The sequence below is a fragment of the Nicotiana sylvestris genome, chromosome 9, assembly GCF_000393655.2.
Source record: "Nicotiana sylvestris chromosome 9, ASM39365v2, whole genome shotgun sequence".
In the NCBI taxonomy this organism is placed as follows: domain Eukaryota; kingdom Viridiplantae; phylum Streptophyta; class Magnoliopsida; order Solanales; family Solanaceae; genus Nicotiana; species Nicotiana sylvestris.
Window position 1 is genome coordinate 128,422,587 of NC_091065.1, and position 25,793 is coordinate 128,448,379.

A 25,793-nucleotide genomic window follows, 5' to 3' on the forward strand; every position below is an offset into this window, starting at 1 on the left:
ATACTCGAGTTAACGTTTCAAATTTTGATTTTGTCATTTGCTGCTCCAAACTTGATGATTGAGAAGATCAGTTAAAAATAAAGGAAAAACAATATGCTCCCCATGGTTTCCATCTGTGGGTGAGACTAACCTTTTGGCGAGACTCATGAAACTAAGAGAACTGCAAATCACCTTTTAGCGAGACTCATCAAACTAAGACCCAGTGAAAGGTTGAGGTTTTGGACACACACAAACCTTTCAACATTCAATAGTAAACTATTTTTTATTGTCCCATTTCTGCTTTCTTGGAAGAGGATATACACTTATGGATTTTGAGAAGGAGATATGTTCAAGTGAAAGGTAAAAGGGCATGTTGCATACTAATCGTATGTCACCCTGCTCGATCTTACCTTTTTTTTCTCGAGCCTTGGCATTAATAGAAATTTAACCATAATAGAGAATGAGCCAAAAAAACAGCCTTTTCAAATTCACAAGGATGGATATTAACAAATTTTAATGGAATGCACCTCAATCCCAAACTATTTAAGATACACCTGTTCTAATCCCATCAAAGGATCTTATGGCCGAAAGTCAGCTGAAGCCTGTTTTGCAAACTCCATAGAGAAAAGTGTATCAGAAAGTGGATCGTCGGTGTTAGACGATGGAGATGCATGCAATGCAAAAATATCCCCTTTGAAGACATATGACAAGAAGACTACATCCGCTAATAAGCAATCAGCAGTAGGAGCAGATGATGACTTCAACTTCTCAAACCAAATTCAGTTTCTCACCCCAATTTTCGGACGACTGCATACCTCAACTTCTGTAAGTTTTTTTGATATGTATCCACTGCTTTCATGCTTATACGTTATCTACAGTAATTTTTCTTCTAAAATATTGTCGTAGTGTTGCTTCAGAAATTTTAGATATATATATATTCCTCAAATTCTTCATCATCACACTTACATACTACTGCAGTAAAAAAGATTAAAAAAAACGTGAAGGAAAAAAGAGGCGCATAACATATGCCCTTTTTTTGTCAACTGCTCTGTATTTTAGGTTTTGTTTGAAGACTGTTCAACTTTTCAAATCTAATTCAGTTTCTCACCCCAATTTTTCAACTCCTGCGTGCCTCAAGGTCAGTAAATTTTTTGGATATGTATGTCATAGTCCTGGTTTCATGGTTTTACATTTGTTTACATTACTTTTTCTTCTAAAATTGTTGTAGTCAAGGTTGTTGTAGTTGCTTCGGAAATACTGCCCTTCGACCTACAGTTTCAGAATTCTATATACTTTGTTTTGCATCCGAATCAACAGAGTGAGGGGTTGCAAAGAAGCTGTACAAAATTCAACTTTACTTTTGCAAAATACTCTTCAACTTCTCGCAACAAATTCACTTTTTACGGCACTTTGACATGGAAGAAAAGAAAAATCTCGGAAGAAAAAATAGAATATGCATACAAAAGCAGAAACAGGCTAAATTTTCGTTGAACAGTATGAAATTTAACATTTAACATTATATATATCATGAGTAATATTGTAGTTCTTTAAACAATTGGACGTAAATTTGGCGTCTTACTAAATGTTTTTGTTCTACTATTTCTTCACTTTCATATATGCATTACATGCTCAAATTTAAGTATATGTTTTAAAAATATGTATCCTATATATTATGTTGATCCAGACATCATTGTAGTTTTTATTATGCTGTATATCGTCTTTAGTCCGAATATGCATTATTTGATATATCATTGCATAAATGTAAAATATATTATGTCATATGTTTATCATTTTTTATATGTTTAACCATCCATACATCTTATGCATTTTTTAACACATTTAACATTATATATATCATGATTAATTTTGTGGTTGTTCTAGGTACTTTTGATGTTTAGTCGTACAGGTTTATCGTCTTTATTAGTCGCTTTTATACTTGCTTTACTCAGTTGCAAGTAGATAAAAATCACTATTCTAATCAGCATATGAAATGTTATATATTAACCTTTAAAGGTTGAATTGTGCGCAATTATAGTTTTGGACTATGAATTTTGGACATTTCAGTTGCCATTGTCTCTCAACTTTTACATTTTTATGTTTTCAATTCAACATATCAAATCTTTATACTACCTTTAATGATGGTTATTGTTCTTAAATATCCATACATTATTTTATTATATGGATTTTGATAGTTTCCCGACCTTTTTCCAGTTATAACAGTTACCTATTAAGCGATTTATGGTTTACAGACTTTGTCCATTCTACTACTATCAGACGGAATGCTATGGAAAATGGAAAAACAGAACAATCACTAACGGACATAACAAATCGTCTGAATTCCCCTCAATTATGTAGTGCATCCATAAAGATCTCTGAACAAGTTTCATCATCTCAGTCTCAGCCACAATATCCAAATTCAACAGAACAACAACATTTTCGATATGATTTTTCACCTTCAAAATTGCAAAGCGATCATCTGTTACAGGATTTAAATGACCAACGATTGTTGCAAGGTAAATATTTGTGTAACTTTGGTTATATCTTAAATGAAAAATTGAGGAAGTCAATAAAAGTGTTGCTATTCTATCAAATAACAAAAATACAATATTTTTAACTTTTTTTCTTTTTTCTCATATGCGTAATGGACTGGCCAATAGAATAACTTAAAAGTTAAAGGTAAATTTACTACCATTATTTGCTTTTGTTTATTTTGTTAAGTAAGACATGTTTGTTATACATATAGAATTATTAATTTGTATGAATTTTATAAAAGTCGTTCTACTTTTTAAAATTTTATTAAGAGATTTATTTTCTGTTTTGCGATGTTTATGTTTTTATATAAATATATTTCTTTGGTTGATTAGACGTAATATATACAATACTTTTAAATGAATATTTGTTAGCCATCTTTTAAATGCTATATATTAAGTTTGTTTAGATAGAATTTATCATATAAAAATTGGTTTGATAGCTTTCCTATGTTTTTGCACTTCTAACAATTAGTTTTTTTCTTTTTATTTTAATGTTTACTGAATTAGTTGATACTACTATGACAGGGAATGCTTCTGAAAAAGGGAAAATGAAACAATCATTAACGGATATAACACACCGTGTAAATTTCCCTCAATTTAATAGTACCCCCATAAAGAGTTGTGGACAAATTTCATCATGTAATTCTCAGCCACAATATCCAAAATCAATGCAACAGCATAGTTTGCTATATGGTTCGTCCAGTTCAAATTTGCAGAAAGAACATCTTCTACCTGATTTAAATGAGATACCATTATTTCAAGGTAAATATTTATGTTTAATTTATTTAACTTATTTTTGACATTTGAGGAAGTAAATTTTTTCTGCCCCTATGTACATGTCCACATAAATAATGAAGTTTGTAATTTATAAGCATATAACTTATATGCAAAAGTTGAGGAACAGAATTATTTATAAAACTAAACTTTAATTTTCTTCCATTTATTTGCTTCTCTTTATTTTCTCAACTACAACATATTTGCTATTTTACAATTATACTTATATGAGTTTTGTTTTTTGGGTTGTACTTTTGCAATTTTCATTATTTTAAATGCACTCCTACAATTTCAAATTGAGTTTTGCAACATACTTTTTCTTCAATATGAAATTGAGAAAAGGCTAACAATTAATATTTTTGTTTAGAATTTGAAGATGACAACATTGATGTTGATATACCAGGTATGCCATCGAATTTAGCACAACTCATACTCATACATATAACTTTACTAATTTTTAATTTATTCATCAAGGTCAAATGCAATCCAGTGTTCAAATTCATGATGCAAATGAAGATGATGATGTTTTTGAAGGTATTCACATATATACTTATCAACGTTCCATAATGTCAAAATGTATTAACAGTTCCACATATATTAAATTTTAAATTCTAATAACTAATTATTATTATTTTTAGATGATGAAGTACAGAGCTGGATGACCAATGAAGGTAAGTATGACATAATTTAAAGTTACATATACAACATACTTTTACTTTCTATATAATAAGTAATTTAACTTTATCTGTTTTTTTACTCTCATAAAACCAGAATACTGGGATATAGGAGATAACAATTATGAATGTGAATATTGTGGGGCATATTTCTGGTTTGAGGAAAGAGTTGAGAAGAAGTATAAAAAAAACCCAATTTTCAGTTTGTGTTGTGGTCGTGGTAAAATCAAGCTACCAAATCCAAAGGAGCCTCCTTCGATTTTGAAGGATTTATTGTTTGGATCAGGTTAATAGATAAATTCATTTCATTAAAACAACGATACTATAATTTTTGCATATATACATCTTCTTTAACCAAACCTAATTTCATAAAGGTGCAAAAAGCAAATATTTCAAAGAGAACATTCGAACATATAATTCTATATTTGCATTTACATCAATGGGAGGGAAGGTGGATTTCTCTATCAACAAAACAAAGGGACCTAGAACATTCAGATTGTCTGGGCAAAATTATCATCAAATTGGAAGCTTATTGCCTCCGGAAGGATCTTCTCCCAAATTTGCACAATTGTATATCTATGATACAGAAAATGAGGTGGAAAATAGAATTCATGCTATCAGGTTAACATAGAGAATTGCTAAGTCAAAATATTTTAAAATTATATTTTTTTTAAGACGTAAATTTTTAGTTGAAGTCAATATTTTCCTTTACAGCTGTGGTGAAATGAACAGTCAACTTCATGCTGAAATTGTGAATGACTTGAGGCAAATGCTTGATGAAAACAATGTTCTTGCAAAGTCATTTAGAATGGTAAGAGATCAATTTCAAACAGATGGGACCTCAAATGTTAGACTTAGATTGATTGGGAAAAGAGGCTTTGATGGAAGAGATACAATTTACCAACAGTTTCAGAGGTAGCTGCTTTGATAGTTGGAGATTCTGAACAAACAAGGTCTGACAGAGATATCATAGTTGAAAGCCAATCTGGACAACTACAAAGGATAAATGAATTAAATGCAACATACTTAGGTTTGCAATATCCATTATTATTTCCGTATGGTGAAGACGGATACCGAGAAGATATTCCTTTAAATGATATTGATGATTCAGTCGGTGGAAGGAAATGTGTTAGCACGCCTGAGTACTTATCATATAAAATTCAAGAAAGGAAGGGTGAAGTTCCTTCAATTGTGTCAGCTAGAAGATTATTTCAACAATTCTTGGTAGATGGTTATACAATGATGGAATCTTCTCGATTGAGGTTCATTAGGCTTCATCAAAAACAATTGAGAGCACACTTTTATAATAGGTTACAAGATGTTGTTTTACATGGAGACATAGAACCTTCTTCTCAAGGACAAAGAGTTATACTCTCTTCTAGCTTTACGGGAGGTGCACGTTACATGTTGCAAAATTATCAAGATGCCATGGCAATTTGGGATACCCTGATTTGTTCATCACATTTACTTGCAACCGAAAATGGCCTGAGATTACTAGATTTGTGGAGAGTAGGGGCTTATCTCCAGAAGATCGTCCCGATATTTTAACAAGGGTTTTCAAAATCAAGCTCGATCGCATGATAAAGGATCTAAGCGACAATAAGGGTTTTGGAGAAGTAAAAGCATGTAAAAATTTTATGTTCTACAAAATTATTATGTTTGCGCATTCATTTTCTTATATGCTAATATTAAAAATAACTAATATATAAACTTAACAATCTAATTACATCTTTATTCTTCAGTGATATATACAGTTGAATTTCAAAAGCGGGGCTTGCCTCATGCACACATCTTGCTTTTTCTTGTGAATAAATACCCAACTGTCGGAGATATTGATGGAATAATTTCAGCAGAATTACCAGATAAAAAAGTAGATCCTTATTATTATAATGTTGTTACAAATTTCATGATGCATGGTCCTTGTGGTACTGCTAGAAAATCTTCTCCTTGCATGCAAAATGGTAGATGCACAAAGCACTTTCCAAAAAAATTTGTGTCATCAACCACAATTGAATGAAGATGGGTATCCAATTTATAGAAGAAGGGATGATGGTGGAACTGCAAATAGAGTAGGTATTGCGTTGGATAATAGGTATGTTGTACCACACAATAGATTTTTATTATTGAAGTATGGTGCACACATTAATGTGGAGTGGTGTAATCAATCACGATCCATTAAGTACTTATTTAAGTATGTTAATAAAGGTAATGATCGTGTCACGACAGCTTTTTCTCAAAGTGTAAATAATGAAGACTCGGGGGTGGTTGATGAAATAAATATGTATTGTGATTGCCGATACATATCACCTTGTGAAGCTGCTTGGAGAATTTTTAAATTCTCAATACACCATAGAGAACCATCTGTAGAAAGGCTATCTTTTCACCTACCAAATAATCAGACGGTTATATTTTCGGATGATGATCCAATTGATGCAGTTGTCAATAGACCAACCGTTAAGGAATCTATGTTTTTAAGTTGGTTTAAAGCTAATAAGACTTTTGTTGAAGCAAGAGAATTGACTTATGCAGAATTCCCTCTAAAGTTTGTGTGGAAACAAAACCTAAAAAGATGGGAAAAAAGAAGAACTTCTGCATTTTCTATTGGGAGAATATTCTTTGTTCCACCTTCCTCTGGCGAGCAATATTACCTTAGATTGTTGTTGAATGTAGTTAAAGGTCCAAAAAGCTATGAGGATTTAAAAAAAATCAACGGTTCTGATCATGAGACATTTAGAGATACATGTTATGCTTTGGGTTTATTAGATGATGATAAGGAATACGTGGATGATATCATGGAAGCAAGTAATTGGGGAATGACATCATATCTTAGGCAATTATTTGCTATGCTACTTTTATCAAATTCAATGTCACGTCCAGAAAGTGTTTGGCAAGCAACATGGCATTTACTATCAGAAGATATCCTTTATGAAAAAAGAAGAATATTAGATCACCCGGGTATGTATTTAATGGTTAAAGTTTCCAGTTATGATATGACAATTCTGAATAATGGCTGATTTGCTTAACTTTGTTACTTAGCTTTATTTTTAATTACTTAATTCATATTAACCTGATTGTTCATTTATTTCTTCTTTTTGGTTTTTCAACTTCATACAAAATTCACTCCACAACTTAAGGTTAGTTAAGCAATATTTTCTTATTTTCATATCTTTTTAATATAACGTTGTGTTTACATCATAGGAATAATATTGGTACTAATTAATGCATTTTCCAGACATTAAAAGTAATAGAAAATTAATGCATTGTGTTTAATGCCCTAAAACTTTGGGAAAGGCTATAATCGCTTTTATGCATTCTCTACTTTATTTGAAAAAATTTCAATTCATTTTTTTAGGATAGCAAATACTGCTTTTTATTTATAGGTTATGAATAATAATATGCATAAAATTAATAATAATTTTTACAAATTAAAAAACCACATGGTTTGAACTATATTATTCGTTCAAATTCTATGTACGTTAAATGTGTTTAAAATTAATGTACACTACTATTGAACAGTATATTTTTTCGTTAATTTTATTTTTAATTTCATGTGGCTAAAGTAAACTTTACCATTTAATTGTATTTAATTATTTTACATTATAATGTTATTTCAGAAGCTTACCTAACATATGAAGAATTGAAAAATCGTTGTTTGCAAAAGCTTGAAACTTTTTTGAAAGGTTGTCGAAGAATTTTTCTGGATTTTCCAACAATGCCAAGGCCTGTCTATAATATGGATTAATTGTATTTAATTATTTTACATTCTAATGTTATTTCAGAAGCTCACCTAACAGATGAAGAATTGAAAAATCGTAGTTTGCAAAAGCTTGAAACTTTTTTGAAAGGTTGTGGAAGAAGTTTTCTGGATTTTCTAACAATGCCAAGGCCTGTTTATAATACGGAAGAAGTTGATAACAATAATAGATTAATACGGGATGAATTGCGTTATAATAAACGCGCTTTGGCATAGGAACATCAACAATTAGTAAAGAATTTGACAGATGAGCAAAAGTCAGTTTATGAAAAAATAATAAGAGATGTGAATGAAGACAAAGGTGGGTTTTTCTTTTTATATGGTTTTGGAGGAACGGGCAAGACTTTTATTTGGAGAACTCTATCTTCTGCCATAAGATCTAGAGGAGATATTGTCTTAACTGTTGCATCTAGCGGGATTGCATCTTTGTTGTTACCAGGTGATCGAACAGCTCATTCAAGATTTGTGATTCATCTAAATGTAACTGAAGATTCAACATGTAATATAAAGCAAGGTACTCCTTTAGCAAATTTAATTATTAAGGCAAAGTTGATTATCTGGGATGAGGCACCCATGATGCATAGATATTGTTTTGAAGCTCTTGATAAAACTTTAAGAGATATTCTTAGGTTTAAATATGCATCCAATTTACACCGACCATTTGGAGGTAAAACAATTGTTCTTGGTGGTGACTTCAGAAAAAATATTACCTGTTATTCCAAAAGGTAGTAGGCAAGATATTGTTAATGCTTCTCTCAATTCTTCTTATTTGTGGCCTCACTGTCAACTGTTAAAGTTAACAAAGAACATGAGATTGCAAGGTAATGAAATAGGGACACATCTAGATGAGTTGAAAGTTTTTTCTGATTGGATTTTGGCAATTGACGATGGTATAGTTGGTACTTCTGTTGATGGCAATGAAAAAGTCCAAATACCAGATGATCTTTTCATAAAACAATCCGTTGATCCAACATCTGCAATTGTAGAAAGTACGTATCCGAATTTCAACAGTCGTTGCAATGATATAGGATACCTACAACAAAGAGCCATTCTTACTCCAACTCTTGATATGGTGGAATCAATCAACGAATATATGATTTCCCTTAATGAAAGTTCTGAGAAATCATATTTGAGTTCCGATACAATCTGCAACTCTGACAATACTTATTCAGCACTGGAACATGTACACACTCCTGAATTCTTAAATACAATTAAATGTTCTAGAGTTCCAAATCATGCTCTTACGCTAAAGGTTGGTATTCCAGTAATGTTATTAAGAAATTGTCACGACCCAATTTTCTAACCCGGTCGTGATGGCGCCTCTCGTGAAGACAAGGCCAGCCAACTAACCCAAATTGTATCTTTAACAATTATTAAACTTAAATGAATAAATAAATACAGCTTAACGACAAAAATACACAATATAATCTCACTAGGACCCGGTGTCACGAATCTGAGCCTCTAGAATACAGAATATCATCCTAATACACGGTATATCCAAAGTCCGATAATGCGGAAATAAAGAGATAGGATAGGAGGGAGAAGATCAATGGCTGCGAACGCCGTGCAGCTACCTCGATACTCCCAGAGGCTGGATCTGCTGATCAACTGGATCTACTGAGCCTGAGACTGCCCTGGATCTGCACACAAGGTGCAGGGAGTAAAGTGAGTACTCCGACCCAGTGAGTAATAAAAGTAACTACAGTCCGAAGATAAGAAAATCCAGTAAATACACAAAGTAAGCTAAAATCCAAATATACAGCAACATATGGAACTGAGCAGCTAAACAACAGTATAAATACAAATACATGAATGCAATGCAATGCATATGATGGTACATTTCAGTACCCACTGCGGCGTGCAGCCCGAGCCATCCATATTTATTTATCGTCGACGGCGCTCACTGGGGGTGTGTACAGACTCCGGAGGGGCTCCTACAGCCCAAGCGTAATATCTTGGTCAGTCATTGTTACCTGACCGGTCAGCCCATTGTTACCTGACCAATTTACATCATACAATGCCATTGTTACCACAGTTTCAAGTATATCATACAGTGCTATTGTTACCACTGTTTCAAGTATATCATACAGTGTCATTGTTACCACTGTTTCGAGTATATCATACAGTGTCATTGTTACCATTGTTTCAAGTCACTTTATAATCAGTCCAGAAAATAATATAATAAGCCCCTTGGGCATTTACAAAATAGAAGTTTCCAGCCCGAAATACATTTAAAATGTCATTTGAGTATTCAACACTTAGAATTACGGCTAAGTTTGCAAAACAGTAATTAAAACCTTGGACTGAAATTAAATGATATTAATCCCCGAAGGATTCTACAAGTTGGCACAAAGCCCCCAAACGTGGTATTAAGCCCAAATATCATTAATACATGTGTGTATCAGTCGCCAACATATTATAAGTATCAATACAATGTGCGAATCAGTCGCCAATATACTATAATTATCACTCGGGATGGACCAAGTCACAATCCCCAATCATATACGACCCCGCACCTGCCATGGGATGCGTGTCACGCCTCAATATAGCGTTACTATGTGAAAGTCCGGAGTTTCAAACCCTCAGAACAACAGTTGCATCAATTACTCACCTCGAACCGGCTACTTCTTTAGCTCGCGACGCCTTTGCCCCTCGAATTGGCCTCCACGTGTGTCGAATCTGCCCAAAATCATAACGAATATGTCGCATTATGCTAAAGGGACAATACCGAATCGAAAGCAATCGAAAAATATCGAAATTCACGAAATTTGCAAAACCCGAGCCCCGGGCCCACTTCTCAAAATCCAGAAATTTTTGCATCAAAATGTTCCTTATATCGCCACGAGTCTATACATACCAAATTCACAAGAATCGGAGTCCATTTGACCCCTCAAATCCCAAATTTAGAATTTCAATTTCAAGCCCTATTTTCTTACAATTTGGCTATATTTTCATGAATTTCAAGGATGATTGCACAATATAATCATGTATTTAGTTCATAGGACTTACCTTCAATCACTTCCCGTCAAAACACCTTCAATTCCCGTCCAAAAGCTCTCAAGATTGCTCAAAAATGGTGGAAAAATGGGTTGGGTTCGCGGATGAAATGTTAATATTTCGGAAGTACTATTCACGGGGTCACTATTCACGACACTGTTCACGGGTCACTGTTCACCCCATCACTGTTCACGGGTCACTGTTCATGACACTGTTCACGGGTCACTGTTCATGCGCGGTTACTGTTCACTGCTGCAGAAAATACAGCAGCTTTTTATGAAATTTGCAACACAGCCATTGTTTTACTAAAATAGCTCTAACTCCTTCATACAAACTCGTAATTAGACGATTCTTGTTTCTATGAGTCACAAATAATAATATGAACACAACCCTTCAATCGAAACTCAATTCGGAGCTCGTTTTGGCCAGTTCAATACCCATTTCGCTCGTTAAACAATTAACTCACATTTCACGTCAAAAACCCAATCGCGACTTGATGAAATTAAACCAAAATTTCCATATCAGTCCTATAATTCATGATTTAAATTCTGGAAGTCTTGAAATCAAATTTGGATCTCTAGAACTACAAATGAACCTTTAGATCATTACATTTATGCTCAAAACGGCAAAAATCTACCAAAAATGACCCGTTGGGCATCCGAAACACACCCGAGGCCAGTGGGACCTCAACCAATCATGCCCACATAATTCATAACATCATTAAAACCTGCTCCAATCATCAAAACACCTCAAACAATATCAAATTATCCAAAACTCATCGAATTCAAGCCTAAGTTTCCAAAAACTTCCGAAAATACACTTTCGATCAAAAACCCGACCAAACACTATGTCCGAATAACCTGAAATTTTGCACACACATCACAAATGACATGACAAAGCTACAGCAACTCTCGGAATTCCATTCCGACTCCCGGATCTAAATCTCACCTATCAACCGGAATTCGCCAAAATACTAACTTTGCCAATTCAAGCTTAATTCTACCCCGGTCATCACAAAAATATTCCGGACACACTCCTAAGTCCCAAATCACCTAACGAAGCTATCCGAACCATAAAATTTGCATTTCGAGCCCTCTAACACATAAGTCAATATCCGGTTGACTTTTCCAACTTATGCTTCCTTAAGAGAGACTAAGTGTCTCAAACCTTACCAAAACTAGTCCGAATGACTTCAAATTTTGCACACAAGTCACATTCGATATTACGGACTTGCACCAACTTTCAGAATCGCATTCCGACCCCGATATCAAAATTTTCACTTCCGGTCGAATTTTCTCAAAAACCTTCAAATTCCTATATTTAGCCAAATGACTTCAAAATGACCTCCGGACATCCGAATTCACTTCCGATCGCGCTCCCAACTTCAGAATCACCATACAGAGCTATTCCCAGACTCGGAATCCCAAACGGACATCTATAACTCTGAAATGCCTTCCAACCCAAGTTTATGAAATTCTTCTAAAATACTAACTTCCACAATATACGCCGAAATGCTCACGGATTATCCAAAACCAAATCCGGACATACGCCCAAGTCCGAAATCATCATTCGAACATGCTGGAACTTTCAGATCCCAATTCCGAGGTCGTTTACTCAAAATTCCAATCTTAGCCATTTTCTTCAACTTAAGGTTGCCGCAATGAAAAGTTTCTTTCCAATTTGACTCCGAATTTCTTGAAATTCAATTCTGACTATACGTACAAGTCAATATACCTAAAATGAAGTTGTTCATGACTTCCAACTGCTGAACGACGCGCTAGAGCTTAAAATAACCGGTCGGGTCGTTACATTCTCCCCCACTTAAATAGACGTTCGTCCTCGAACGTTCCAAGAACTGCTCTTAAGTTATCTGAAATCACTGTTTAACACCTCGTGCACCTGCCCGTGCTACCACAACTCATATGGACACATTAGTTTGATCAAATCTGCATATATCCTATTTTATCCATACAATAAGCTCAGAACCCAATTCCAACACCTGAAATTATCTGCCAGACCTGTTCCCTGTATATAAACACTGTATCAACTACCACACGAGGTACCAGAACACGACTGTGTACCTTTGTTGAATTAGCACCATGCATCGCATAATTCACCATCTAACCACAATGACACTCCATGAACCTTAATAGCCAAAATTCCACGACTCTGATGCTCCCAATGCATATGATGATATACTTATACATTCTGTTATAATGCTGACGATACAACCACAATGGAGGAGATGTGCAGAAATTTCTAACCAATTGCAGAGTTAACCAAACATTAATTCTCTCCTTTTTGACTAAAATCATCACCTCATTACTACCCAAATACTGGTAACTGCCTTGTAATATACCTCACATAATCCCACTACAATGGTCCTCGATACCAATAGTCTCGCATCACCTAGTACGAGCTGCTCAGACAACCAATCACCACAGACAATGACCAACGGTCTCATATGATGCAAAAATGCGCCAATAGGCCATAATGCGAACAAGATACATAAGGAAATGATTCAGGAATGGACTGCTCAACTCACACAACTAATATAGACTTTTCCCTAGAGAATAGGAATTTATCAAGCTGTTTCATAGCACACATGGCACAATCACAATATTACATGAGTTGACGAACACAGAACAATATATGATATTCCAACACCCCTCCTTGAGGAGCGCTATACTAAAATGAACACATCTGACTCACATGAAGCCCATAATACTATTTAAATCAATTCACCCACTTCAGGTCGATTCTGCTCGTACTAAACTAGGCTGATAGCCTTTCCTGGACCCGTAATAAGTCATTTCTTCTCATAACATGAAAGAACTACCACCATAGCCGGGACAACACCCCACAATCTACAACCAAATGAACCGAACGACTTCATATAGATCTTAGATATTCTTCCAACATTTCAACTTTCTTAAGTCCCCAAATTTGACTAACTCCCAGATTTTTCAAATATTTCGGCAGAGTCTCCCTTGTAATTAGGCATATGCACCTGTCAGAGTAACACCAAAATAACTCCTAACAGAATCTCCGCATTACAAGCCCGACATTATCACAATGATATTTTGACATGAAACGCATCATTTGTATGATCATAACCACATTTCTGGTCTTAATAGTTGTTCATAAATAATTCCATCATTATCAATAAATCTCATATTAACCACCACCTCATTTCAAATTTTCACAATACTGACAACAGAATGTGAGGCATGAAGACCTCATTATTACTTACTCAGATTAATGAGTCACATTTAACGTCACCTGGGAACTCATCTCATATGCTAAAACTCAATAATTACAATACAATTTGGCGAATTATGCACATAGATATTCGTACAAGAATTTTCAAATAAGCCTCATAGGCATGACTCCCTATAAGTACTATAGTACAAATTTTTAATTTTCATAAGGGAGAATTTTAAACACATAACCTTTTTTTTTTCACCACAAGGACCTCGTCCTTATATAACATCCTCCGCAACTTATAGCCCGGTTTAAATATTTCATATCATATAAAAATGTGAGGATCTCATCCTCAACTCTGAATCACAAGTATTTTGCACACTGTGCCAACTAAAATTTTTCATTTCCTTTCTTCCTTCTTTCAAATAATTTCGGTTAAACAAAATCACAACATACAATGATCCCTCTTACCGGTAGGGCATATAATTTTCAACTGAAATCAATTATTTAGAAATTACATCAAACTCATCGAATTGATTAACAAAGGTCACTTTTAGCCTCACAACTATTTTTAGTGACCAACACATAATGATAGACATAGCTATCTCCATATAATCTCCCCAACAGAAGTATTCACATATGTAGATTTAAGAATTACGAAGCTCACTCATAAGTGGAGCACAATAGGAGAACTTTCCTCGGTACTCAAAACCGAATCAAGTTAAGGAAATTTTGACTTTATAATAATTCGAGACCGTACTTATAACGATGTCGTCTGGTGTAGCAACCTCAGCCACACCATAGAAAATATATCACCGGACTGTGTCTCCACCTCTAACATCCTGACCTTTACCTGATTCATTAGGTGATCTCATGATACGTTTGCATCTTCCGTCAGAACCACAACTGGTCTAGTAAATACATTATCTTTCCACTACCTCTACTTGGCTCGAAGCCATAGATCAAGATACCCTCAATAGCTCATAACACTTTTACTCTATTGATGCCACAATACCATAATGAGATTAAACTCAAATAATTTGTAAGCTTGTGAAAACTCTGATCATCTAGTACTGTAAATCTTCTGCAAGTCTCGCATTTATCCCCGCAACAGTTAAGCCCACTCTCTTAAGCGATCCTAAATTTTAAATTTTAACACGTACCTTTCATTTGCACATAAGATCTTCTGTCATTCACATGAGGATCACACCACCTCAACAAACTTCGCGGGAGATAACCCACCTGCTTTGCCTCAATATAATATTTCCGTATACCTTCCACCGCCATAAGCATTACGCAGTCATTTGATCTTCCTGAGTCTTTACTCATACCACAACATGAAATTTACTTCACTCCCAACAAGGAGTCCTGATAAGATTCTTCACACGCCCTTAACTCGGGCTATAACTTGAATCAAGATAGACTTCAAGCATCTACTAATTCTTCCATCATTCAACATACCCCTTCTCATCGATTCCAATTCACATGGATATGCCTCGTAGTACTAATATACTCCTCACATAGCCACAGCCGTCATTTCCACTAACGGGGACACTACCGAACATATAAGTTCAAAAACACTTGTTCACACAATCAGCACCTCGGCACTCCAGCCATAGTCAAAGATCTGGCCTCAAGTCCTTCAGACTAGCCCAACATCAACTCATAGAGATCACGTCTCGCCCCTCAATCAGGGAATCACAAGCCATCAAGGCACATCTGATACTGAGCGCTCATGCGCGCATGCGAACGCGTGAAAGGAATTTCAAGAGTTACTTTTCAAGCTGAATCAAGAACGCCCGATAAGAATTCAAGAATGTGAAGTTTTCCTAAAGGTTCTGCAGCCTCTCGAGGATAAATACAGACGTCTCCGTACCGATCCGCGAGACTCTACTAAACCTGCTCATGACTCGTGAGACCTATGTAACCTAGGCTCTGATACCATCTTGTCACGACCCAATTTTCTAACCCGGTCGTGATGGCACCTCTCGTGAAGACAAGGCCAACCAACTAACCCAAATCGTATCTTTAACAATTATTAAACTTAAATGAATAAATAAATACAGCTTAACGACAATAATAACCAGTGTTTAAAGCTCAACATAACCCGACCGGGGTGTCACAAGTCACAAGCATCTAAAGACATCCTGAACACAACCAAAGTCCGATAATGCGGAAATAAAGAGATAGGATAGGAGGGAGAAGATCAATGGCTGCGAACGCCGTGCAGCTACCTCGATACTCCCAGAGGCTGGATCTGCTGATCAACTGGATCTACTGAGCCTGAGACTGCCCTGGATCTGCACACAAGGTGCAGGGAGTAAAGTGAGTACTCCGACCCAGTGAGTAATAAAAGTAACTACAGTCCGAAGATAAGAAAATCCAGTAAATACACAAAGTAAGCTAAAATCCAAATATACAGCAACATATGGAACTGAGCAGCTAAACAACAGTATAAATACAAATACATGAATGCAATGCAATGCATATGATGGTACATTCCAGTATCTACTGCGGCGTGCAGCCTGAGCCATCCATATTTATTTATCGTCGACGGCGCTCACTGGGGGTGTGTACATACTACGGAGGGGCTCCTACAGCCCAAGCGCAATATCTTGGTCAGTCATTGTTACCTGACCGATCAGCCCATTGTTACCTGACCAATTTACATCATACAGTGCCATTGTTACCACTGTTTCAAGTATATCATACAGTGCCATTGTTACTACTGTTTCAAGTATATCATACGGTGTCATTGTTACCACTGTTTCAAGTATATCATACAGTGTCACTGTTACCACTGTTTCGAGTATATCATACAGTGTCATTGTTACCATTGTTTCAAGTCACTTTATAATCAGTCCAGAAAATAATATAATAAGCCCCTTGGGCATTTACAAAATAGAAGTTTCCAGCCCGAAATACATTTAAAATGTCATTTGAGTTTTCAACACTTAGAATTACGGCTAAGTTTGCAAAACAATAATTAAAACCTTGGACTGAAATTAAATGATATTAATCCCCGAAGGATTCTACAAGTTGGCACAAAGCCCCCAAACGTGGCATTAAGCCCAAATATCATCAATACATGTGTGTATCAGTCGCCAACATATTATAAGTATCAATACAATGTGCGAATCAGTCGCCAATATACTATAATTATCACTCGGGATGGACCAAGTCACAATCCCCAATCATATACGACCCCGCACCTGCCATGGGATGCGTGTCACGCCTCAATATAGCGTTACTATGTGAAAGTCCGGAGTTTCAAACCCTCAGAACAACAGTTGCATCAATTACTCACCTCGAACCGGCTACTTCTTTAGCTCGCGACGCCTTTGCCCCTCGAATTGGCCTCCACGTGCGTCGAATCTGCCCAAAATCATAACGAATATGTCGCATTATGCTAAAGGGACAATACCGAATCGAAAGCAATCGAAAAATATCGAAATTCACGAAATTTGCAAAACCCGAGCCCCGGGCCCACTTCTCAAAATCCAGAAATTTTTGCATCAAAATGTTCCTTATATCGCCACGAGTTTATACATACCAAATTCACAAGAATCGGAGTCCATTTGACCCCTCAAATCCCAAATTTAGAATTTCAATTTCAAGCCCTATTTTCTTACAATTTGGCTATATTTTCATGAATTTCAAGGATGATTGCACAATATAATCATGTATTTAGTTCATAGGACTTACCTTCAATCACTTCCCGTCAAAACACCTTCAATTCCCGTCCAAAAGCTCTCAAGATTGCTCAAAAATGGTGGAAAACTGGGTTGGGTTCGCGGATGAAATGTTAATATTTCGGAAGTACTATTCACGGGGTCACTATTCACGACAATGTTCACGGGTCACTGTTCACCCGCATGGTTACTGTTCATGCGCGGTTACTGTTCACTGTTGCAGAAAATACAGCAGCTTTTTATGAAATTTGCAGCACAACCATTTTTTTACTAAAATAGCTCTAACTTCATCATACAAACTCGTAATTAGACGATTCTTGTTCCTATGAGTCACAAATAATGATATGAACACAACCCTTCAATCGAAACTCAATTCGGAGCTTGTTTGACCAGTTCAATACCCATTTCGCTCGTTAAACAATTAACTCACATTTCACGTCAAAAACCCAATCGCGACTTGATGAAATTAAACCAAAATTTCCAGATCAGTCCTATAATTCATGATTTAAATTCTGGAAGTCTCGAAATCAAATTTGGATCTCTAGAACTAAAAATGAACCTTTAGATCATTACATTTATGCTCAAAACGGCAAAAATCTTCCAAAAATGACCCGTTGGGCATCCGAAACACACCCGAGGCCCCCGGGACCCCGACCAATAATACCAACCAGTCCCAAAATACATTACGGACTTGCTCGAGGCCTCAAATCACATCAAACAATGCTAAAATTATCCAAAACTCATCGAATTCAAGCCTTAGTTTCCAAAAACTTCTGAAAATACACTTTCGATTAAAAACTCGACCAAACGATGTCCGAATAACCTGAAATTTTGCACACACATCACAAATGACATAACAAAGCTACAGCAACTCTCGGAATTTCATTCTGACTCCCGGATCTAAATCTCACCTATCAACCGGAATTCGCCAAAATACTAACTTTGCCAATTCAAGCTTAATTCTACCCCGGTCATCACAAAAATATTCCGGACACACTCCTAAGTCCCAAATCACCTAACGAAGCTATCCGAACCATAAAATTTGCATTTCGAGCCCTCTAACACATAAGTCAATATCCGGTTGACTTTTCCAACTTATGCTTCCTTAAGAGAGACTAAGTGTCTCAAACCTTACCAAAACTAGTCCGAATGACTTCAAATTTTGCACACAAGTCACATTCGATATTACGGACTTGCACCAACTTTCAGAATCGCATTCCGACCCCGATATCAAAATTTTCACTTCCGGTCGAATTTTCTCAAAAACCTTCAAATTCCTATATTTAGCCAAATGACTTCAAAATGACCTCCGGACATCCGAATTCACTTCCGATCGCGCTTCCAACTCCAGAATTACCATACAGAGCTATTCCCAGACTCGGAATCCCAAACGGACATCTATAACTCTGAAATGCCTTCCAACCCAAGTTTATGAAATTCTTCTAAAATATTAACTTCCACAATATACGCCGAAATGCTCACGGATTATCCAAAACCAAATCCGGATATACGCCCAAGTCTGAAATCATCATTCGAACATGTTGGAACTTTCAGATCCCAATTCCGAGGTCGTTTACTCAAAATTCCAATCTTAGCCATTTTCTTCAACTTAAGGTTGCCGCAATGAAAAGTTTCTTTCCAATTTGACTCCGAATTTCTTGAAATTCAATTCTGACCATACGTACAAGTCAATATACCTAAAATGAAGTTGTTCATGACTTCCAACTGCTGAACGACGCGCTAGAGCTTAAAACAACAGGTCGGGTCGTTACAGAAATATTGATCAGTCAGCAGGATTATGTAATGGAACAAGGTTGATCATAACTAAACTTGGAAATCAAGTTATTGAAGCAAAGGTTTTTGCGGGACAGATGGCTGGACAGAAAGTGTTTATTCCAAGAATGACATTGACGCCATCTGATGCTAGAATTCCATTCAAGTTCCAGCGAAGACAATTTCCAATCATTGTATCTTTTGCCATGACAAACAACAAAAGCCAAGGACAGTCATTGTCTCACGTGGGATTATTTTAAAAAAAAAACAGTTCTTACACATGGACAGCTATATGTTGCTCTTTCTCGGGTGACGAGTAGAAAGGGATTAAAAATATTGGTTTGTGATGACGATGGGAATATAACTACTGAAGCTACAAATGTTGTATTTAAATAAGTTTTTCGAAATTTAGTCTGACACTCGAAAGATAATCAATATCTTTTTTGAGCTTTAAGTACAACTTTTGTTACTGAGATTCATTAACCAAGTGCGACAATAGATGTTGACAACATATTTGAAGCATGTAATAGGTACGCTTTACTTTTCTGCTCTTTTCTTATATATTTCTCTATTTCTCTATTTTGTATATAAATTAACTTTTTTAAAAATATTACAAATATAGATATGTCATGATTTGCCATAATATGGATTAACAAACTTCTTACATCGCATTTTTGAAGAGGCAATGAATTTCATATACGAATTTGGTCTTAATATGCTAATTCATCAACCGAACATTGTGAAATTTCATCAAATGTAATTGGATTAAATAAATTTATGGATGTTTCAGTGTACTGGTAATCGGTCTACTAATTTTTTGGTTTGAAATATAGTTAGTGTGATAAGCATTCACTTTTTTACAAATTAATCAGCTTTATTGTTGGTTCTCATAGCAGATGCATTGGAACGAAGGGAGTAACTTGGCGTCCAGTTGACTATCATGTTACTTGCAGTTCCAGAAGTGAATTTCTTTTGTGTTTCTGTGTGTGTGAGAGAGAGGAGAATAACTAGAAACATATTCAAGTTTTACGGCTTTGAACTGATTCAAATAAATGAGAGTGAGTTGTGTAGATACCAATTAAATGGTTTTTGCAAACAGGTCGTTACAGGGATTGCTTTGCCATCAGGCTCGGATAAGCTTTATTCAGGGAGTACGGATAAGATAGTAAGAGTGTGAGATTGCCAATCCGGACAGGTTCTCCTCATTCATTTCCATTTCAGTTTTTGAAGTTATGAAACACGAAAACTGGTATAGGAAAAATGTCTTTGTCGCTTGAAATTTTGATACTGTATAAAATTCACTGGGAAAACTAGGAAAGAATGTTACTTGCACGTCTCTGCTTCTTTCCCTGCTAGCTGAACTAAGCATTTTTCTCTATTAGTTCCTGTTAAAAAGCATGGGAGTCAAGGCTTTGCTTTTTATTGTTGAATTCATGGTGAAAATAAACAAGGAAAGAGATTAATGCAGAATAGTAATGTTATCTTTTGGTTGCATCAGATCTTACTAGCACACACTGCCTCAAAGATAAGGAGTTTCAGTTTAGCATGTTACAAACATATAAATTTAAGCTACTTCCTTGCTGAAGGAAGAAGTAAAATGGAAAGAAAATATTGATTCAGTTTGACAATTTGTAGGAAAACAAGCTGTCAATGGAAAGTGTGAGAGTCTAAGCTACCCAGAGAGGGAAAAAATATTTTTGAAGCTGAATTTAAAGGAAAGACATCTTGGAACTTGTAATATATCATGTCTATGTGATACACATTCTTCCAGATTTCCATTTCAAGATAGTCAATAAATCTCTTCCCTCTGAAAACATTTGGATATGCTAATTGGAAACGATCAAGTTTCTTTCTATAATATATATAAATGAACTATCTGAATATGTATAAACCATATTAACACCATATATTTTATGTTCTTCGTCTTGGCATATTAATAAATACTGTGTATGATCACTTATTCGTTTGAATATCCGAAATTGCAAAAATATGTAGACACTTATTCACTAATTTTGGATGTGTATAATTGTTTTGTGACTTGGTAAGTATATGTCTAATTTCAGAAAAGCAGAGTTTGTGCAAATAGTTCGACGTCTAAGCTTTAGTTCTCGACAGCAACCACAAAATACAAGGGAGCGGCGATGCACAAATATGGACGATGAGAAGCTTATTTTTTTCACTTTCTCAGTGCAACAAAAGGGAGGCAATTACTAATTTTGAAGTGACCACATATGAAGGGGAATTTAAGCGGTTTCATATGTTCAAAAATTGTCGGGGTTCAATGATGATTTACTGATCGACGATTATAAGTTCCTTACGAGAAAAGAGCAAGACATTCCTCAAATTGTATGAGATATTAAGAACACTTTGGTTAATCAAACACTGTGTTGTGTTTGACAGTGTTGGATAAATAATGTTATAATATGTTTTACTCCCTTCCTTTTGCTCTTTTTCGTCTAAATGATCTATAACCCCCTTTAGTTATTAAAGCTTAATGGCATTAAAGTGCTATCATTTCCTGTTTGTTAAGAAAGTTTTGCTTCTTCAACAGTAAAAATTGTCATAACAGGCTGCTGTACTATTTTGGATATTAATCAAAATGACATTATCATTTTTGTTTCACCTGTAGCATACAATTCAAGGAACTCTTTGTTACGTCTTTTTCGTTTTACGTTATGCGCAATCTGACAAAATCTGCTTTGCTCAAAAATAGCATTTGGCAAGCTTGGGTGTAACAAGATACACGACAACTAACGGACCATATAGCAGACAACTACCGGACCATATTCACGCTTTGCTGCATGGAAGAAAGCATCGAAATCTCCAGTTGGTATAATATCCAGTAGCGAATCTGAGAAATTCTTCAACAGTGGATTTAAGGAATAAACACAATCCATGTTTTCCGAAAATTCTGTCTCACGCATATCCCCCATGATCTCCCACTCCCACACAACATTCCTCACATCCCAACCATATCCTTCACGCCCCCTTCCCAATCATCCCCACTTTCCCACTATAATAATCTCATCATCTATCTTCTATCTATATAAAGAACACAAATATAGAGGGGTCAGACGAAGAAAATATTAGAGAATAACGAAAAAGAGAGATTTGTCCCATAATATTAGGTAACAATTATCTTTGCAAAGCCTTCTCAATTTGACTACACCATACTTCTCTATTTTACTACATTATAGTGTATACAAATACTTTTTTAACAAGCCTCTATCATCAACAAAATTCTGTTCAATAGACGGCTGTACAACTTATGACAACTACACCAGTTACGACTGAATTTAACATGGAAGAAGAGAAGAAACAAGGCAGAAAAAATCGAATGGATATATAAAAGCAGAAACAGTCTAAATTTTCTCCCGATAACAACGGTATGAACTTTAATCCACTGTTTACAGATTTGCGATTTGCATAATTGTTGCTTACAGAGGGTTTCTTTGTTCAATGCTTACAAATACTCTATATTTCCTACTTTGTTTATTTTTCTCTGATTTTCCTTGGGCTAATTAACAAACCTCATTCTTTATTACAAGTGGAATGGCCATAGAGTGGAAGGAAAAGTTAGAATTAGCAGAAGAGTAATGGCAGTTGTAAATGCAGCGTCGACGTCGATATTATAAAATTTAAAACAATCAAGCTTTTAACAGAATTCTCTTTTGTTATGTAGTGGTGAAGCAGCCTAGGAATGTATTTTTTTTTACGCAGTTGAATATAGTTTATAACGGTTCAGTTGCTGTGATATTTGCTATGCAGTTGCTCTATCAATTTGCACTCTTTAACTTGAATTAGGCTGCTGTTGGAATTGCATTTGGCGTATACATAATTACTGGACTTTTGGGTATTACTTTTTCTTTTCACATAAACTTGTCTCATACAAGTTTCAAATTTCCAAAATAGTTACAACGGTTCCAACAATCAAAGCTGTGCAATTTCTCTTAATGTTCAGTTTTTTTACTTTCTTTTTTGATTATCATGGATATTGGATGGCTTAAAAGCTCTATCAATGTTCAACGTAGACTTCCATAAGTTATTAGTTAAGTTAGTTTTATGTAATCTATTGGAATTATTGTTTTTTTACAATGTGGAGTCATATCCTTTTACAATTAATTGTGATATATGTTGTCACATTTATCGGTTTTAGCCATTCTTATTGTTTCCTTTATCCTATTTCAGATAATAAACAAGGAGAACTTCCAATTACTACAACTGCGACTTCTCAAAGTCAAGGAACGGGACAACGTAGAAGGGTACGTCGTCGCAGCATTTATTCGTATAATGATTCTGACTTTAAGGCTGAAGTCATTAGGAATCTCCCAAGGCCAATACAAAATAAGTTAAGGGATCGAAGGGCTGAACGAAGGGAAAGAAAAAAGAAATTTAGAGAGCTTAGGGCTTCACTAGCTAAATATATTGAAAATTATAAGTTTACCCGAGATGCACTAATTGATGCTATTGACCAAAATAAACTATCTGATTGGAAAGCCTTAGCAATATTACTAGATTCACTTGGACAACCTTTATGTAGTATTTTAACTGATGTTTATCACGAGATTTGGCCAAGTGAACCTTTTTGGGTTTATGTTCTTAAATTTGAAGCTGAGTGGGAGAACCGTTTGTACAACTATTTGTAATTTTTTTAATTAATGAAACTTTGTTATTTGTTTGCAACATTACCGGTCATTTTACTCTTCATTTTTTCTTAAGAGTATTACATAAAGAACATAAAGGAATAATAGTAACTTATTCCTTCAACTAATGCAATTTTAACGACATATCCAATGTGTTAAAAAAAGGATTAACATGAAGAGACAGATTAGTTCACGCTGTTTACTTGATTATATATACTTCTCATGTCAAGTAATAATTTACAATCTGTTTTGCTTATTTTCAAATCAAAATTTAATGAGGAATCTAGCTATATTTAGGTAGTTACAAATATTAATTCATCCAAAGTATACTTGCCGTAGAGTATTACTGTACAATTAAGTGTTAAAATAAACGATGAATATTTTTGTTAGTACTGTAACTTTAAAACCTTTGTTAGAAGGATATGAAACTTATGCTAGGAGGAAAGTGTTGAAAATATATTTGCACTTATCTGAGCTCTATAATTTGCTCCTCATAAAATCGAAGTGTTTATATATGAATCGCATTTATTTTGCTAAGCCAAAAGTTTAAGCTTCAATAGTGCTCAATTGTCATAGTAAGTGCAGTACTTTGAAGCTTTGAATAATTTTGGAAAATATGAAAAATGAGGTAAAAAACTTTTTATTTATACTTTAGTTTTAGTTGTTTAACATTTCCATATTTTAGAGAAGTGCTTCTATCGAGGATAACGAAAAATTGTCGGTAGGGGTAAAGCTTATTTTTCTTTAAAAAAGTTGTTGGGAGTATTTTTTAGTAGTTACACTTTTTTTTTTGGTTATACATTATTTTATACATATTTTTTCTACTGACTATTTCTCATTGGTATTAGTACTACTTGATACTATTCTGTTGAGAGATTGTCATTGGGTGGGACTAGCATGGTAAGCTCGAGTGCAATAAGAGGATGATGGAGTTGAGCTACGGTTTTATTGATTCTCTCAAGACTTGGTTGATGATTTGTCCACAAGAAAATCGAGAAATTATGCAATATTTTTTGGTTGATTATTACTTCATTTCTTAAGAAAATGAGAATACCCTATTTTGGATCTCAAGCATACTTTCAAGGATGACTTTTTCAAGGTATTTTTCGGTCATTATATTTGTCATTGCACATGTTTTATTTGGTACATGCAGGACAGTCCTGCTTTGAAGGATGAAAAATGATCAAGATTAAAAAAACTATGCGGTTTGTGTTGGAAATGCTTAAAATAGAATTTTGTTCGAGTTGGGCGCCTTGATGAAGCTTCGTTTGGGACTGGAACTGAAATTTGATTTAACTGAAATTAGATTTAACTGAAATTTTGTTGTTGCCCATTCTAAGTCATGTATCTATCGTGCTTAAAGACCTATTTTTACCCTTTTAAGGCCTTAGTAAGGTTTTGCTGCTTTTTGGATTGAGACTCTTTATTGGGAACATAGGAATGCTCTTTTTTATTTTTTTATATATTATTTATATTGAATTTCTTCTAAATTTCAGACAAGTTTTATACTTCACCTTTACATGAGTACATAAGATGAAAGTTCATATATTTATTTTTTTAATTAATTCTTTTGAATGCGATTAGTAAATTTAGTCTATAATATACGTCGGTTTTTATTATGCCTCATTGCACTATTTTTATTTGCAATGCGCGGGTACCTTTACTAGTATATAGATATAAGGGAAGTTACTATTCCAAATGTACATTGAAGAAGTCTTTAAAATTATCTTTTACGAAATAAAAAGACGGCGCCAATATCAACTTTCCCGCGC

At 34.9% G+C, this 25,793-nt stretch overlaps 1 protein-coding gene across 1 annotated transcript; it reads left to right on the forward strand.

Moving 5' to 3' along the window:
• The first annotated feature begins 5,916 nt into the window (after nt 1-5,916).
• On the forward strand, nt 5,917-24,024 carry LOC138878205 (uncharacterized). The gene is made up of 6 exons (XM_070157871.1): nt 5,917-6,913; nt 7,738-7,847; nt 7,929-8,226; nt 8,342-8,964; nt 23,183-23,231; nt 23,567-24,024. Exons 1-6 carry the CDS (start codon nt 5,917-5,919, stop codon nt 24,022-24,024), a joined length of 2,535 nt encoding a protein of 844 aa, XP_070013972.1.
• Nucleotides 24,025-25,793: the final 1,769 nt, after the last annotated feature.